The following is a 17,733-nucleotide window of genomic DNA, read 5'->3' as shown; positions in this document are numbered from 1 at the left end:
CACTCTGATATTCTCGCCTGGAAAATCCCATGGACAGAGGAGCCTGGCAGGCTACAGTCCGTGGGGCTGCAAAGAGTCGGACATGACTTAGTGACTAAACCACGTAAACCAAGGTTGTGTATTATCAACAGTAACACTAGAATACAGTACTAAAACAAAGCAACAGAAAAGAGAAGCGGAATCCGAATTTGAGTCCTGTGGTATAGTAACAGATAAATTAGCCAGAAATCAAGAGACATGGTTCTGGCTTCATTTCTACCACAAATTTGCCATCTGACCTTTGGAGAGTTTCTTTCGCCACGTGCACTAGAACTCTTCTGTGGTATAAGGAACCAGGCAGCTTCTAGATCTACAATTCTGTTATTCCAAAGACAAGTCATATATGTAACTTCTATTCTAACTTGAAGGCAAATGCATTTTACCTTTTAGTATCTTCCTTTTAAGCATAAAACATCTATCAGCTAAATACCATATATCTGCTATAACATAGCCAGGAAATTGGGACAAAAGAACAACAGAAACAAAAGAGATTCAGAATCACACTTGAATTATTAAAAATGGTAAGTGCTTTTCAGAAGAGAATTTTTATTAGACCAATAAGTAAATAAATACTGAATTTCTTTAATAGAGGAAAAAAATTCTATAAATTAATTTTTCGTTTTCTACTTTCCATTTTGATTATGAAGTCAGACTAAATCTACTGAGTGAGAGCCTGTTTTACCTGCATAAATCAAACTAGAAATTTGATTCCTTGGGAACTTGACACAATTGAGCAATAGTAGCAGATCAGCTCGAGTATTAAGGGATGAAACATCAGAACATACTGGCAGCATTTATGAGAAGCATCATGCTTTTAAAAAGCTGAAGTCAAAAATTAAATCAACTGTTTGCACATTAGGCATAACACATTATGTTAAAAAAAAAAAACCTTTGAGTGTTACGATTTTACTATATACTACACTTGTAACACCCTTGTTCTTGATCACACTGAAACATATTACATTGCTTTTTAAATAGAATGCACCCTGCCACAATGCACTCAATATTAATAGTATTCCAGAACAACATGCCCATATGAAAGACAGGCTGATGAATAGGTTTATGTCCTATTCACGGAGATGAAACAGCTCAATAGCAAGATTAAATAAGGCTCCTGCCAATGGCTGAATCTTAAAGTCAAAGAGAAGAACACAACTCAAACCAAATGTTACAGGCAAAGGTCAAACAAGAGAATAATTAAGACCCTAGCTTGAAGAGCTAGCTAACTTTCGGTCATTCAGTGTAAATCAGAAGAAAAATTCTTCCTCTTAAAGTGGGACTATAAAAATTTTTACTGAGTCGACTTCAGAGATCCATTATAAAACTGAATGAATGAAGGTGAACTAAGTCCCAAAATAATCTTTAGAGGAAACCACTCCTATTATGGAACTACTGCACCTTAAATGCAAAATTCCCTAGTGTCACATCGTGCTTTAAAAATTTATTCTAGATTTATTAAGTATCAAATATTAATAGAAATAAGAATTTTGCTGAGTCTTTTGATTAATTCTTTGGTAAAACTCTATTATAAACCAATTCATTTATATAAAAGGAAAGTTTATAAAGAGTAAACCAGCAATTTATGTTCCCAGGGGTTTTTTTGTTTGTTTGTTGACTTGATTTTCCTACCACTAGTCCCAACCCATTTTAATAGGAGATTTAAATGGATGAACATATTTCTATGAACACACACTAGCTACAGACTGGAAACACAAGCCCAGCTATAAGAAAATCTGGGAAGTATAAGTAGTGCTAAAACAATAGGAAAAAAGAAAAATTGCTTTTCAGGCTAGTAAATATTTTGAAGGCATTGTAATCCCATCTGTTGAAAAGCTTACTACATTGACATTTATCATGGGACAATAGGTACATCTGTGTTTTTAAAAATCATTCTCTACATGCACTGTCATACCCTACTTTGAAAACTCACTATCTAACTTATTTCTCTTCCAAATAACCATATTTTTGGACAATGTCACTGATATCATCTAGTAAACTAAGTAAATTACATGAATTAATATGTATATACCCCTATAACACCCATGTAGTAAATACAATCAATAAGAAAGAATACCAAGAAATCAAATAAGCTTTCCTGACTCTATCAATTTCTTTCCCCTGTTATTCTATTTTCATGAAGAAATGCTGGTAGATAAAATCTAAATCCATCCAACTATAGTTTGGGCTCAGGGAGGGTGGAAACTAAACAACTGAACTGAAAATATCATAGGAAGAAGTTTTTAACATTTTATAATGATGATTTATTTATAAATAAATACATTTGTTCTCAAACATACTCCCACCCAAATAAACACATACCTTATATTGCAAATAAGTCATTTTCTTTCTTGTGACAAACAGCAGTAAGATATTTAGAGACAGCAAATTTCAAATAATTTCTTCCTCAGAGATAATAATAAAGGTATGATTTATTTAACACCTTTCACCGAGTCCCTGAAAGATGGCTGATGTCAAATAAATCTATAACGTAAGGAAATAAGTAGCAAAAGAGCCCTGCCAGCCACCCCTTTTTACAGATGGAATATGACAACTTAAGCAATTTACCCAGAGGTCAGGGAGCTAATTCCTGGCATTCAATCAATAGATATTTATTAATGGCTTCTATGCCCAGCACTCAGTGCTGAATGCTTGGATGAAAAGTATTGTCTTCTTTTTGCTTATTTGCAGCTTATTTTTCTACAAAAAAAAAAAGAAAAAGAAAAAGAAAAGTCTTGTACAATAAAAGAAAAATATCTAAAACAACAATAACAATGTGATGCTGAATGAATGTGGAGAAGAACAAGGTATCTGGAATATGAAACATTTGGAAGGTAAGAAAAAGTGACATCAAAGTCTCCCATCTGTGTGTCCCTTCCAACATATATTCCTTTTCCTATGAAAAAAACGCAATATACCAGTAGTTGAATTTTATAGAGAAACCTAATTTATAACTAGCAAATCTGTATTCTCTGTCTTGCTCTGACATTTCCGAGCTGAAATAATTAATTTTAGGCAACTTACTTCTTTCTACCTCAGATTCTTCTATCCATAAAAATTTTTTAAAGTATCACTGTGTAGATCCAAAGTAATATGTAGGCAGTTATGAGAAAATCATCTTATAACTGCTAAATTCCTTCAATTTTGCCAACAGTTATGCATATTTTCACTAAGTAGGGACAAAGGAAAGGTGCCATTTAGACAAAATTTCTGACAAACCAGGAGTTTGGTGTTAGAGATATTACAACACAGCCTCTGTCTGCACTTACGAATACCTCCCACCATTTCATGCTTTCCGTCTCTAGTAGAATCTGGATATTATGCCCCTGCCAACAATGTAGCAGGGAAGATAAAGACCTTAAAAAATTAATAGATTAGGATAACATGATTCTGTTAAACTATTAAAATGAATGATATAAATTTGGAGGTTTCTTAATTAATTTCATGATTAATTTGGAAGTTTAATTAATGATTAATGATATGAATGATCTAAATTTGGAAGTTTAACTCCTCTACCAATATAGCTTACTTGGACTTCATATTTTATGAAATGCTTTTGTTATATCTCCATGGCTTTAATCCTGGTTTCATTTAGATAACGTGTATGCCTGTCAAAAATAATGGTTTCTTCAGATTCGTTTTGATATTAAAAATTCAGATATCACTTAACTCTACTAGGATTTTCAGTTTGCCTAAATTTGTGGAGATAACAGAAGCTATATTAATAAGCTGTGTACTGTGCTAAGTGTGTGTGTGTTAGTTGCTCAGTTGTATCCGACTCTTTGCGACCTCATGAACTGTAGGCCACCAGGCTCCTCTGTCCATGGGATTCTCTAGGCAAGGACACTAGAGTGGGTTGCCATGCTCTCCTCCAGAGTATCTTCCCAACCCAGGGATCGAACCTGCATCTCTTACGTCTCCTGCATTGGGAGGCTGATTCTTTACCACTAGCACCACTTGCGAAGTCCATTAATAAGGTAATATGCAAATTTTTCAAATCATCAATAGATTTCCTATGTGAGTTATCTGGGGTGGTTCCCACCATTACCACCATGGTATAATTATTTCCAACAAATGTGCTACTGGCCATTCATTCATTCCTTTCATAAACACTGCACACATTACATACCATGACTAAAAATGCAAGCATGAAAAAAAATGAGAATTTGTCCTTGAAGAAATCATAAGCAAGGCATTTTCTATACAGACATTTTAGATTCAAATTAAGAAATTCAATTAACTCCCTTCTCTCCTTCTCCGGGCTGCAGTATTAAATGAATACAAGTGCCAAGCCTCTAGTAGCAATAGTTGAACATTCCAGATAGAACAAACTTCAGGATGGTTTGAAACTACATATGTAAACAAATGCACATTTTAATGTAACAGCTCTTAACCGATAACAGGTAAACCCAGTTTAGAAACATATTAAGTTCTAAACCATATGATTTTGTTAATCATATTAGTTCAGCCACTTAATTATAATTTAATCCTCTCCTAGTCAACCTAGAGTCAGTCAGTCACTCTCTCGAACAGACTTCAACTGCCACTCCATTTTCTGTGGTGTTACCAGCACTACACTTTAAAAAGTTTCTTAGCTAGGACTCCATTAGTTTCGACTCCATTAGACCCCTACAGCCAGAGAAGGCAATGGCACCCCACTCCAGTACTCTTGCCTGGAAAATCCCATGGATGGAGGAGCCTGGTAGGCTGCAGTCCATGGGGTCGCTAAGAGTCAGACACGACTGAGCGACTTCACTTTCACTTTTCACTTTCACACATTGGAGAAGGAAATGGCAACCCACTCCAGTGTTCTTGCCTGGAGAATCCCAGGGACGGGGGAGCCTGGTGGGCTGCCGTCTATGGGATCACACAGAGTCGGACACGACTGAAGTGACTTAGTAGCAGACCACTGTAGCAGTGGCCTCTGGATCAACAACACGATCATCACCTGAGGAAATTGTGCAACATGCCAGTCAATTCTTGGTCCTCACCCCAGACCTCTTGCATCAGAAACTCTAAGGAAGTCTCTGGCAATCTACTGCCCGAAGTTTTCCACGTGATTATGATGCCTGTGCAAGTGAACACTTGAAACACTGCCCTTGAGACCTTCTCTCACATACTCAGCCTAGTCAGAGCAGAAAGTCTCTTTTTCTGTGAATCACTTTTTCTCACTGCTTCAGTTACATGGCTGTTTTTTCCTCCACCAACTGGGTGAAGTTACTTCCTTCCAAGTAAACTACATCACTTTCTAATACATGATTAATTTTGAAAGGACCAAAGGATTGCGTACAATCATCCCCTATAGTTTCCTTTTCTAACAGTACTTAATAATAGAAAAGCTGTTATAACATTCAATCTCTCCCACTATAATTTATCTAAATGAACAACATTTAGAAATGAACAACAAAACGAAATGCTCAGAGTACCCTTATGATTCTTAATGTGATGATAACACAAGAGGTATGTCTATTTACTGCTCAAGCAGTGCCTACCAGGAAGACACAGACATGGTCATAGAAGGAACTTTCAAAACATCAGAGGCTAAATAACAGTTGCTTTTCATTTGTTGAGTAGGAGTAGGACTAGGTCCAATAGTCAAGCTTAATCCACCAGATAATGTGCAAACTTTTCCCATAAGAAATGTCAAGAACAAAGTAATCCCATAATGTCACTACTATGAAAACCATAATCCTATAGAGAAGAAAAAAAAAAGCAAAAGACAACAACAAAAAATCCAACTGTGGTAACAAACTCAGAGCAAAGTAGCTTCAGGCTGTTTAACAGTAATGGACTCAAAGCCTGGCCCATGTACAACAATGGAGCTCAATACATAAATAATTATTGTGCAACTTGCAAATTCTTACTGCACTTTCTAGTCATTGCACAGATAGAATTTATTGTACCACACTCTTGCTTGATGTCTGTTCCTAGAAGGCTAGAGATGATGCCCAATAGAAGCAGGAGCATCAAATTTGTCTCTACTCAAATGCCTAGAGACATGAAATAATGTCGACTCCCTTAAGTGATAAAATAACCAGCCCCTTAAGACACGGGGGCCCTGACCTTGCTGCAGCTGCTTCTGATTTGTGGATGTCATCTGGGAGTATCTTTTTCTGTCTCTTGGCTCCTAAACTTGTAATATGTCATTCTGAGGATCCTACATTATTTCTATAACTCTAATTACTGGGCTGATTTGAAACCAAAGGTTCTTTGGTAACTTCAGCTCAAGACCACACAGAAACTTTTATAATAACCTATTTAAATGAATGAGTTGTGTAAACTGGAAGAGAAGGTTTGGAGTAGTGGTAAAGAGTCTATAACTGTTATTATCTAAATGCTGGCTAAATTCAGAAGACTAAACACCTTGAAAATTAGGTTTGGCAGATACATAAATGTTCAAATGCAGCTGAGAGTACTTTCATTTTCAGTGACTAGCTGGCCCACAATCAATATTCACTATCCTAAGTCAATTACTTTCAAGTTATTGCTGATAAATGAACTAACCCTACCTTGTCAGTCTGCTCCTATACATGAATCCACTTACTCATATATTACAAGCCTCAGTCTGAACACAAAAGCCTCTACCTCATTCAGCATAGACCATGAGCATCCTACACACCTTAGCTTTTATTCCCTCCTGATCTGATTTCACCCTACATACAGTTCCCTCTCTGATCTAGCTGTTAGTTCAAGAAGACAGTGCCCTAGAGGCAGCCTGACCAAAAAGGATAAAGAAGCAGGCCAAAGAAGTATCCTATGACTGTAATTTAATGAGAGCAGCTTTCTCCCACAGTTCTAAAAGTAATTCTGAAAACAATATCCACGAAAAGCACTTTAAATAAATATACTCATTTGCAGGGATATGTTCTAAATATTTCTTGTCTAAAGCCCATCAAATACTTGTCAAATAAACTTATCAAATATCTTTAAATGGTTGACAGGTGCAAGAAACAGTGTTCTAACTGACCGAGGACTTTACTGTCATAAGTCAATATGCAAAGCTCATGGATGAACTAGAATAATTTGATTCTATGAACTGGCTACAAACCACTCATCAACCCAAAGCTTTGAGGTAACCTGACATTACAAAGCAATTGCAAGAGAAAAGGAAAAGAGAGAGTGAAAAATCCTTTGTCTTACAGTTTGATCCCTGCATTTTAAAGGTCGGTATGATTTATACAACCTTAAGGCTCAATGTGAAGTTATTTCTGCTGATGGGAAGGCAGTCTAGAAAGCAGAAATTCAAACACAGCAGAAATGCCAACCACTTGATTGTTAATGGCTATGCTTTCTACAGTAAATTTTTATAATGTGAAAGAGGGCAGCTAAACAGATATCCCTCAATAATTCATCTAAAAAAGGTACATTAATACCCCTAAGCCTTAACAAATTTTCTCAAAGATAACCATCAAATCTCCCCCCCACTGAGAAGCCATCCTGCACTCTACTCACTTGATATAATTCTCAAATTCTGATCTGTTGCATTAAAACTAAGGCACAAATCACCTTCAGTGAAGAAATATGTAAGAATGTGTGAACATTTATTAAATGGGTTCATACAGTTTGCTACAATTAGGTTAAGGTATTGAATTAAGTCATGCAGATATTAAAGGCAATCCAACAGCATCAGAAATGTACCATTTACAGCTGATGGGAAATGGTGCTTGGCTCACTGGGACTGCCCAAAGTCCCTGGGTCAGGAATGGGGGCCCCCATGGGTTGTATGGAAAAATCACATTTGATTTCCACTGCTTTTATTTACATTACCTACCTTTTCCAGAAAATTGACATATTCTAAATATGAGGGCCACTGACCCACCAAAGTTGAGTCCTCCTTCAAAATACAGACATTATGAGTGTTGAATGTAGCATATCAGTCAGGGTGCTACTTAGCAACAGAACTGTCCCACCTGGGCAAACCATACATTTCACTAAGGCATATTTCCTAAATATCAAATATGAGAATGCTACCTAAAACTTTTCTCAACTGTTCCAAATTTACTTGATCCAAAACCAGGTAGGAAATGATGGTCCAAACATCAGTCTTTCTATTTGGTTAAGACATTTCTGGATAAAATGTCTTATGATAAATAAAGCTAACAAAACACGGGAGAACTAATACAATACTTGAGCAATGTACACACTTTTAATTTTGTGCCATTTCCTCTACAAAGACTGAAGGGGCAAGTCAGTGGGTTGCTTCTCTAAACAAGCTAGAGAAGACCCACATCAGAGAAATACTTTGAAACAGAGTCCTGAGGCAGCAACTTTACTTTGATGAATATATCCCAGAGTCAAATATGTCATCTAGCAAAGGTTCCCCATATACTCCAGCATGCTTCACCCACACGTTCCTTCTTTATATTATGCAAATATGTTATAGCAGTCACTTGTGAAACAGTACAAAAAATAAAAGCCAATGATTTACACCTTTAAGACAAAAAAGAAATGGCACCTTAATTCAAACATCATGGAGAAATAGATGTTTGAATAAATGTTGAAGTGAAGTCGCTCAGTTGCATCCAACTCTTTGCAACCCCATGGGCTGTAGCCGACAAGGCTCCTCTGTCCATGAAATAAATGGTAACATAATTATAAACCAAAATTAAACAAAAGTTTTCCGAATTATACTGAAACTCTATTAATCATATCATACCTGGCTGAAATTCCTTGGAAACGCCAATGTTCAATCTTCTAAAAACTTGAAACGAAGAGCGTTTTACTTTCTAAGACAGTGTCTTATATTGGAACCCTGCTATGCCCATCTAAAAATAAGTGGCATCTTCATCCTAAAGACTGATATTTTATTGATTTCTCAACCTCAAACACTAATTGTTAATATTGAAGATGATAAAAATAATCAGTTGGCTAAAATGCCATGGTTTAAATTCATGTCAATTACTATGGAGCATGTTAAGGAATCTCTTCTTTAAAGCAAAACAAAACAGTCTTTATCATCTGTGAATAAAAGCCAGGCTCTAAAACCTATGGTCTTTTGTTTTTTCCATCATGCTATAAACATGCTATAAATAGTCTGACAGACAGCTTCACCTTCAACTGAACCACCCCTGGCTACAACGGGGATATGGACTTTTGTCTCCTCCCTTCCCTGGGGCCCAGTGGGATAAATGCCAGAGGGATTCCACACAAGCTTTAGATGTCTTGGACTTAGACCCTATTTGTTTTGGAACCATGGGTCCCTTTCTTATTAAATTCTCCTACTTGCCAGGAGAAAACTGGAACAAAAATGAAAAAGTCTAATGTGTTGACTTCAAGGTTTGTTCCATCAGTTATGATAGGAAATTTCAAGCCTTTTTTTTTTCTTTCCTTTTTAAGGCAATAAACTCGACAAGTTGCTTATGGCCTTTGCTTTTTTTGAAATAGGCTTTTAGAAAAGTGAAACAGAGGCTCTGCTTTATAACTGAATTTGGCTAGCAAAGCCTGATGCAGTTGCACTTGCATCTGCAACTTAAAATCTTTGAAAGTAGACCTCCAAAAATGAAAACAAACCCAAACTGAAGTGCACCGTTAACCTATGACCAGAGGGATGATAAAACTGGACAGAAAAAAAAATCGGTGATACCTTCCTCTCCTATCTGCTCTGGGATCCATGAAGCCTAGGCCCAGATTCAGTCACACACACAACTTCTCCCTGAGACTCCATTTCTTCCACAAAATGAGGGATGAAGACAGCGTCCTTTCAGGCTCTATAGTGCTTCCATTCCAAAGAGACACTGAGAAGAGCCAGTCCTTAATGGTCTGAGTTATGTTTGCAAGCTCACATCTACCTGAACATGGGATGCTCAATCACTGGGATATAAAAGTAACAGAGAAAATTTCAAAGAGAAGAAAAACAGAAACAAAAACAGTTTCTATGACTGTATGTTTCAGATTACAAACCAGTCAAACATTTAAGTATGTAGGGTTTGTTTTGTTTTGTTTTCAATTGCACTGCAAAGCCTTTGCCAACTCCACCCCCTATTCACAAGTGCAAAAGTAGAAGCACAATCATTGTCTGGGCTAGGTCAAGAAAAACATAGCCTCCTTCAGATACAAAATGCCCTAAACCTTGCCCTAGGGCTGAGTGTATGAGGGATGAGGAGGCCCTTTGCCACGCATCCATGGCCTGGGATTCCTATTAAACTAACAGTAGTTGCAATAGGGGCAACATCCGGTCCTTGCCCTCTGCACGTTAACTGAAGTTAACACGGCCTGCTTCCCAGTGTTTAGAGGGCTCTATAAACACTGCTGGCTCTCCATGAAGAGGTAACCAGAGGAGAGGGGATGCAAGATCTGTGCAGAGTTGTTAAGCCTTGTTCTGTCCCCCTGTGCCTAGCACAATACCTGGCACAGAACAGATGTCCGATAACCCTACACCAGTTGACGGGACAGACAGACCTCTTGCAAGTTCACCAGAAATGTGACCCAGAAGTCCAGCTGGTGAACGGCAGAGGGGGACACTAAACCCTATGCAGGGACAACTCAAACTACTGATCGGGGTCTTATAAAGGCTCCAAGATGAATGAAACATCTCTTCCTCTGCAAATGATCGAAGCACTTAAGATGGAAGAGACAGCTTTGGCAAGGTGAGAAGAGCTCAGGTCTGGGAATAAGATGACCTGGTTTTAAATTCTCAATCTGCCACTTAATAGCTATGACCTGGGGCAAGTCATTTTAACCTCTCAGCTCTCCTCCAGTGTAACAAGGGAATACTACTTACTTCACAGTCTAGTTGTATTTAGAAAGGAGGCCACATCTGTGAAAGCACCTGGAGGGAGGGAGGGAAGAAAGGAGGTGGGGAGGAGCGGAGTGAGGTGTGGAGAGAAAGGAGAAGAGAGGAGGAGGCGCTGGCTTCAGCAAGGGGAAGTTCCACTTCTAGGAACTCAGAACGGAATTTTCCATAGCGGCCGGAGTAGAATAGCAGCTGTGGGAATGCACTTGAGAGACTATGAAGAAAGAGATTGACAGGACCTGATGACAGTTTGAATGTGAAGGCTCTCAATTAAAGAGATCCTGGCCTGCCCTCCTCTGGCAGGGCCTGAACTCATTCCCCCCGTCTTATTCCTAACATGATGGATCTCTTTCATTACTGAGGAGGAGGAATAATTTGGAAGGCACTGCTTAAAATGGTTTCCTTTATATGTCTAATGTCCTAGTATGACATAATCCTGCTGGCCTGTTTGGTTTTTTATTTTTTTATTTTCGGGGGTGCAGGGGCGGGGGATAATACTGGCTCTTTTTATGCTATTAAGTTTCTCAAGAAAGTTTTTAACTTTGTACTAGAGCCCCAAGGTGATTACTGTGAAAGGTGCTCTTTAAGCAATAGGACAATTTCTCTAATTAACTTGCTTATTATGTTTTTACTGTTGTTTGCCATTCTTTACATATGGAGCAAACTATTTGCCTTCTTTCTTACGGCATTTTTTTTTTTAAAGAAGAACATAGGTGACTCCATGTCTCCACCGCAAACAGTCTTAAAAAGAAGACTGAGAACTTTTTCAAATTAGTGCCCAGTTCTAAGCTGAGACCTTCTGCTTGGAAAAGTTAACTTATTTAACTCAAAGCAAGCAATGTAGACAGGAGAAAAGAATAAGACTTAGAGAAAGCAGGTACTGTGGTTTATCTGGATCACCACTAACTAGGTAACTATAACAGTCAAGGGAAGACAAAATTTCCCTGTGACTCAATTTGCTTAATCAGACATAAGTGGCAGTATCTGTCTTCACTTTCTTGGGATGTTGTGAAAAACCTTTTTAAAAAAATAAAAGTATTCTAGAAATAGAGTATGAAAATCAACATGTGAAATGTCACAGAGATAACAGTACTTATCTGTAGAACCAAATTTCAATAAAGACTGTGAAATATTTTTCAGGGAAATCATGCACAACATGTTTTAATTTCCATAACTTATAACAACACTGGGGTAAATATTACACAACAGGCTGACTCATGCCCAGGTATGAGTAGAAATTTCCTAAAGCCCATGCTCTGAACCAACCCAACAATGTAAAAGGTGAAAATATCACAGCCCATAACAAGGTACTGTCCTTTCCACAAATATAAGAGGTATATTATCTGCCCCCTTCCATTGCTACACCCTGTATCCTTTTTCTTAGCAACCTGGCCTTTAGAACATGGGTTTAAGGCAACAAAGCAAAATGTGAAGGTAAAACACGGGAATTCACTCCCTCAGTCGTGTCCAACTCTTTGTGACCCCATGGACTGTAGCCTGCCAGGCTCCTCTGTCCATGGGATTCCCCACGACAGAATACTAGAGTGGGTATCCATTCCTTTCTCCAGGGGATCTTCCCTACCCAGGGATCGAACCTTGGTCTCCGGTACTACAGCAGATTCTTTACCACCTAAGTCACCAGGGAAGCCCACAGGAATGTAAATAAAATAAAAAATTAGCAGAAAGAACTGATGCTATTTCCCTGAGAGCCAAACTATAGGCCACAAACCTGGGACCTTCCCATTTCAATCCTTCCTGTGGCCTTCCCCAAAACAAGAGGGCCTAGAAATCAGCATGCATGTGACATAGCTCCTCCACTGGCTCCTGGGACTAGGCCTTCACTGCTTTCACTCCCAGCTCCTGGTCTTTCACATGGAGGCTTCTAGAACTAGAAGTTTCTCTTCATGCAAACAGATATACCTGAATTGTCCCAGCAGAGCAATGACAAACTGCCACATGGAAACTCAACGATGGTGAATTGACAGCTTCAGGTGGAGCCAGTGCACTGCTGGCCTAAACCAAAGCCACCTCTCTCTGCAAGGAGGGTCAGGATTCCTTTTCCTCCGTATGTTGGAGAGACAGCCTTGCTCTTCTGGTGGGCACTCCAGAGTAACTGTGCTCTTCAAGACACAAATGTGTTTCTGAACAGCCCAGCAGAATCAAATCATAACCCAATTAATTCACAAAACACTCATGCACTAACTCACTTAAACAAGCCTTCCTACACTTTCAGACACAAGAAAGGCCATTCATTAAGAATCCATTCATTTTAAAATCTCAGAGTTCCTCATGTCACGATGAGTACACAGTAGATACTCAATTGGTTCTCTATTGACCACCTGTTAAGTACTAGGTGCTACACATACAAAGATCACTGAAGCAGAAAGACCCTGTTTAAAGGAGAACAAAAGACAAACCTGTAGAAATAAATTATTATAATGTCAGAATTGCAGTTTTAGAAGTAACGGCAAGGTAAGGGTCAGAAATGGTTGCATAGGAAGTGTTTAAGAGATATTCCTAAGGCTAAGCCTCGAAAAATAAGTATTGTCAGTAAAAACTTCCTTATTATTCAACAATCTGAAGTAAGAAGAGAGAAGGAGAGTGAGAAAACGATTGCCAGTCACCCTACTGAAGTTAGGCTTTCCTTGATGAACTCTCTAAGTTTGGGGCAGCTGGAATATTAATATACTTTTGCTAATGATGAACCTATATGTTTCAGCCAGAAAGCTAAGAGTTATTAAATCTCTCATTCAGATTCTCGGTCAGTTCTTAAATCAAAACTAGAGTGAGGTACCACCTCAAGCCAGTCAGAATGGCCATCACTAAAAAGTGCTGTTCCGGGCGTAAGGGCAGTTCGTGATGGCGGGGGCTGGTTCCGCCGCTGTGTCCGGTGCGGGGACGCCCGGGGCGGGGCCCGCAGGCCGCGACCTCTTCGCCGAGGGGCTCCTCGGGTTCCTGAGACCGGCTGTGCAGCAGCTTGACTCTCACGTGCACGCCGTCAGAGACAGCCAAGTAGAGCTCCGGGAACAAGCTGACAACCTAGCCACCGAACTGTGCCGTATCAGTGAGGATCAGAAAGTGGCCCTGGATCTCGACCCCTATGTGAAGAAGCTCCTTAATGCCCGACGACGAGTCGTCTTGGTCAATAACATCCTACAGAATGCCCAGGAACGGCTGAGGCGGCTAAACCACAGCGTGGCCAAGGAAACAGCCCGAAGGAGAGCAATGTTGGATTCAGGGGTTTGCCCCTCTGGTTCCCCAAGCAAGTAACAGGCCAGAAGATGGCCCATGGCCACAGCATAGCGCGACTACTATTCCCCAGCTGCCTGTTTCCCCCAGGATGCCCTGTAGGTGTTGGGACATCAAAAAGGCAGCCCGGTGGTTTGTTTGAAACACTTTAAAGTCTTACCCATTTATGCGGGGCCCAAAGAAACCTGTGTACAGCAGGACTCAGGATCCCAAAGGATTTATTATGGCTCTTACTTCCAGGAATGAGTTGAAGCTTCTGCATTTTTTTTCTAAGCTGTGTCAAGGCCCACTTCCTGTACCATCTCTGAGCCTCATTAACAAGGGAGGGGCTTCCTGTTACATGCCAGGTTGTTGGACCTGGGCAGAATGTCCTCTGTGACTTCCAGTTTTCCTTTGTTTACACTAAGGATTGAGAGGAAAGGACAGGCAAAGTCAAGGTGAATGACCCATCTACTCCCTTTTGTTGACTGCACTGGCTTGACTACTGTAGCAGTGTTACTAGAAATATTTCATTCAATAAATGCTTAAATGGTAAAAAAAAAAAAAAAAAGTGTTGTTCTTCAGTTACTAAATTGTGTCCGACTCTCTGTGACCGCATAGACTGCAGCACACCAGGCTTCCCTGTCCCAGGGTGTGGAAAAAAGAGAACCCTCCTACACTGTTGGTGGGAATGCAAATGGGTGCAGCCACTATGGAAAACACTATTGAGGTTCCTCAGAAAACTAAAAACAGAATTACCATATGATCCAGCAATCCCACCCCTGGGCATATATCCAGAAAAAACTATAATTCAAAAAGATACATGCATCCTTATGTTCATAGTAGCACTAGTCACAATAGCCAAGACATGGAAATAACCTAAGTATCTATCAACAGATGAATGTATAAAGAAGATGTGGTACATACATACAATGGAATAATACAAAGCCATAAAAAGAATGAAATAATGCCGTCTGCAGCAACATAGATGCAACTAGAGATTATCATACTAAATGAAGTCAGTCAGAAAGACAAAGACAAATATCATACCTATATGTGGAATCTAAAATATGAAACGAATGAGCCTATCTGTGAAACAGAAACAAAATCAGGGACATAGAAAACAGAATGGTGGTTGCCAAGAGAGAGGGTAGCGGGAAAGGGTAGGATTGAGACTTTGGGATTAGATGCAAATTGGTATATACAGAGTGGATGAACAACAACGGATATATAGCACAGGGAACTATATTAAATATCCTATAATAAATCATAATGGAAAAGAATATGAAAAAGAATGTATATATGTAAAACTGAGTCACTTTGCTAGACAGCAGTAATTAACACAACACTGTAATTCAACTATACTTCAATAAAAAATATATTAAAAACCCTTACCAAGGAGCCACTGGGGAAGCCCCAAGAACAATTTAAGAGACACCTAAATGGGTAGCCTCAAATTCTACAGTTATCTGATTTTATCATACCTGATGTCACTGTGAGGTAGCTACTAGGAATTAGGAATCAAATTGCTAATCAAATATATACCCACCTCAACTCGCACCCACCCCACCCCATCCCCTGCCATCTAGATCTTCCTCTCAAGAATGTATCATGGGTTAACAATGCCTTGTACTTCTTAGGCATGGAGCGTTGGAAAAAAAATGTAATTACTTCACGCACACTTGGAAGAGCTTACAAGCTGCTTATCAAAGTCAAGACTGTGAAAAGTTAAAACAGTATTTTTCTAAAAGTCAAACAAAAGAAAAGTTCCTTCCTTAGCACTACAAAATAAGCAATGCCATTGATTTGGGCCAAAATCACCCTAATGGTAACTTGAGCCAACTACGACTTCAGAGAAAAAAGTTTTAACTTCTTCCTGTCACTGTCAGGGTGGTGGGTGGTTTCCTATTCAGTCAGAGCACATTAAACACAAAAGTCAATGATTTAAAGGGTCTATTACCCACGGGAGGACATGATTTAAAAAAAGACATTATGGATACTGCAGAGCAAATGGAATGGGGAAAGAGTTGGCTGTCCACTAAAATAACTGTGGTGGGCCAAATCCTCACTACATGTTTTTTCAACCACAGCCTCATCTGGTTAACTTTCCTATGATTTCACCACTAGAACCAAACTGGCAAATTGTCTTTCAAACGAATATTAAATTCCAGGGCCAGAAGGAACAGAGAGGTCATTCGAAACACCTGCAATTCAAGATGACCAAACCTTAAAGCCATCCTCAAATAAATAAAAATGTAACAGCTTCTTAAAATTGTGCAGAGAAGGCATTTTAAATGCCTAACTTGACTGGCATGCATTTATTATGCTTGGTATTTCAGGAAATATTTATTGACTTCTCACCAGTCTCTCCTGCTGTAGTTTAATTCTGCTTTCGTCATTTCTCATTTCATCATTCCAAGTTACGTTTTCTACAATTTTAAAGCATGCATTTCAAGTTCTTTTCATCTCCAAATCAAGGCATTACATTTCATTTTTCCTGTAGTTTTTGGCAATGTACAATCTATTACTATTTTAGACATTTTTTTCTTAGAAATTTAAGCTAACTGTGAATTAGATAAGTTCCCACTATCAGCTCTCCACTTTAGCATGCAAATAAGAAACCAACTTTCTTAATATACACAGAGAGGACATTGTTCAGTGAGAAAGATTTTTGTAAACACTGCCTTTTGAAGTTCATCTTCTAATTTTATCTTATTAGCATGCCAGGCCCATGAGCCTCTCCTAACTCTTTACCAGTGAGAGTAGATAATTCCCCATTTCTCCCGAAGCTAAATCCTCTGACACCCAGAGATCTTGTCCCTACCTTCCTGTTCATAAATCTTCATAGTCTCGGTTCACAGTCCACCTGACATCTGAAACCTGCAACCTGAAGAAATGTGCTCTAAACTCAGTCCTGTTTAGATATCTGTCAATCCAAAAAAGTCTGCTAGCAACCAGACTTTTCATCATCACATCCTCTATTTTTCTTAGTCACTCCTGAATTTAAATCTCTAAATGGTGCTATCTCATAAATATATGATACCATACACTGTTAGGATTTCCTATCTATTACCAGTCCGAAGGTTGAACAATAGATTAATCATAAAAATACAAGTTCTAATAAGCCCCAAAGACAAGAATGCATTAGTGACTCAGATAATGTAAGAGGTTTTAAAGGATTGGTTTCATTTTATTATCACTATTTTTTAATCAAAGTGTACATTTACTTCTCAGGTGATGAACTCCTTTTGTGACAGGGGACACCCACACATCTATTCTTTCCATTTACATATCCTTATTGTTTTTCTTGTACAAATCATAAGTTTGACACATTATCCCGTAGCCTGTCAAGTGATTGTTTATATTCCTAAAAACAGGTCTTCCACCTCTTGACTCACCCCATCTCCAGTTTTCTTTGCTGATCTTAGAACTGTACTTAACTCTTCAGATGCTAAGAACTGGAACTGACAAATGACAAGTGACTCTGGCATCTTCAGGTGCAAAAATGTTGTGAAAAAGAAAAGGACAGCTAGAGGTCAACAACTATGAATCATTTCAGAATCCTTAAGGGAAATGGCAACCCTATAGCCAGTAACCCTTACTAAGGCAATTGATCAGAAATACTCCATGGCATGCCATCATGGGTACTCAAAACATCACTGAAAATAATTACAACTTTTTAAAGTAAAAATAGATCTGTTTTTTTTTTTTTAATGATAGACCAGGAAAACATTAAC

The 17,733-nt window shown here is 38.7% G+C and overlaps 2 protein-coding genes across 3 annotated transcripts in view; one reads left to right on the top strand and one right to left on the bottom strand.

Annotated features, from left to right (window-relative positions):
* The window catches only part of MLLT3 (MLLT3 super elongation complex subunit), a 290,049-nt gene that overhangs the window by 147,617 nt on the left and 124,699 nt on the right, over positions 1–17,733 (bottom strand). The window lies entirely within an intron of this gene.
* Positions 13,614–14,553, top strand: LOC133048599 (SNARE-associated protein Snapin-like). The gene has a single exon (XM_061132347.1). It carries the CDS (start codon positions 13,628–13,630, stop codon positions 14,036–14,038), a length of 411 nt encoding a protein of 136 aa, XP_060988330.1. The 5' UTR covers positions 13,614–13,627; the 3' UTR covers positions 14,039–14,553.

Source organism: Dama dama, chromosome 29, assembly GCF_033118175.1.
Source record: "Dama dama isolate Ldn47 chromosome 29, ASM3311817v1, whole genome shotgun sequence".
In the NCBI taxonomy this organism is placed as follows: Eukaryota; Metazoa; Chordata; class Mammalia; order Artiodactyla; family Cervidae; genus Dama; species Dama dama.
Note: the sequence above shows the minus strand (reverse complement) of the source record. Positions and strands in the feature narration are given on the sequence as shown.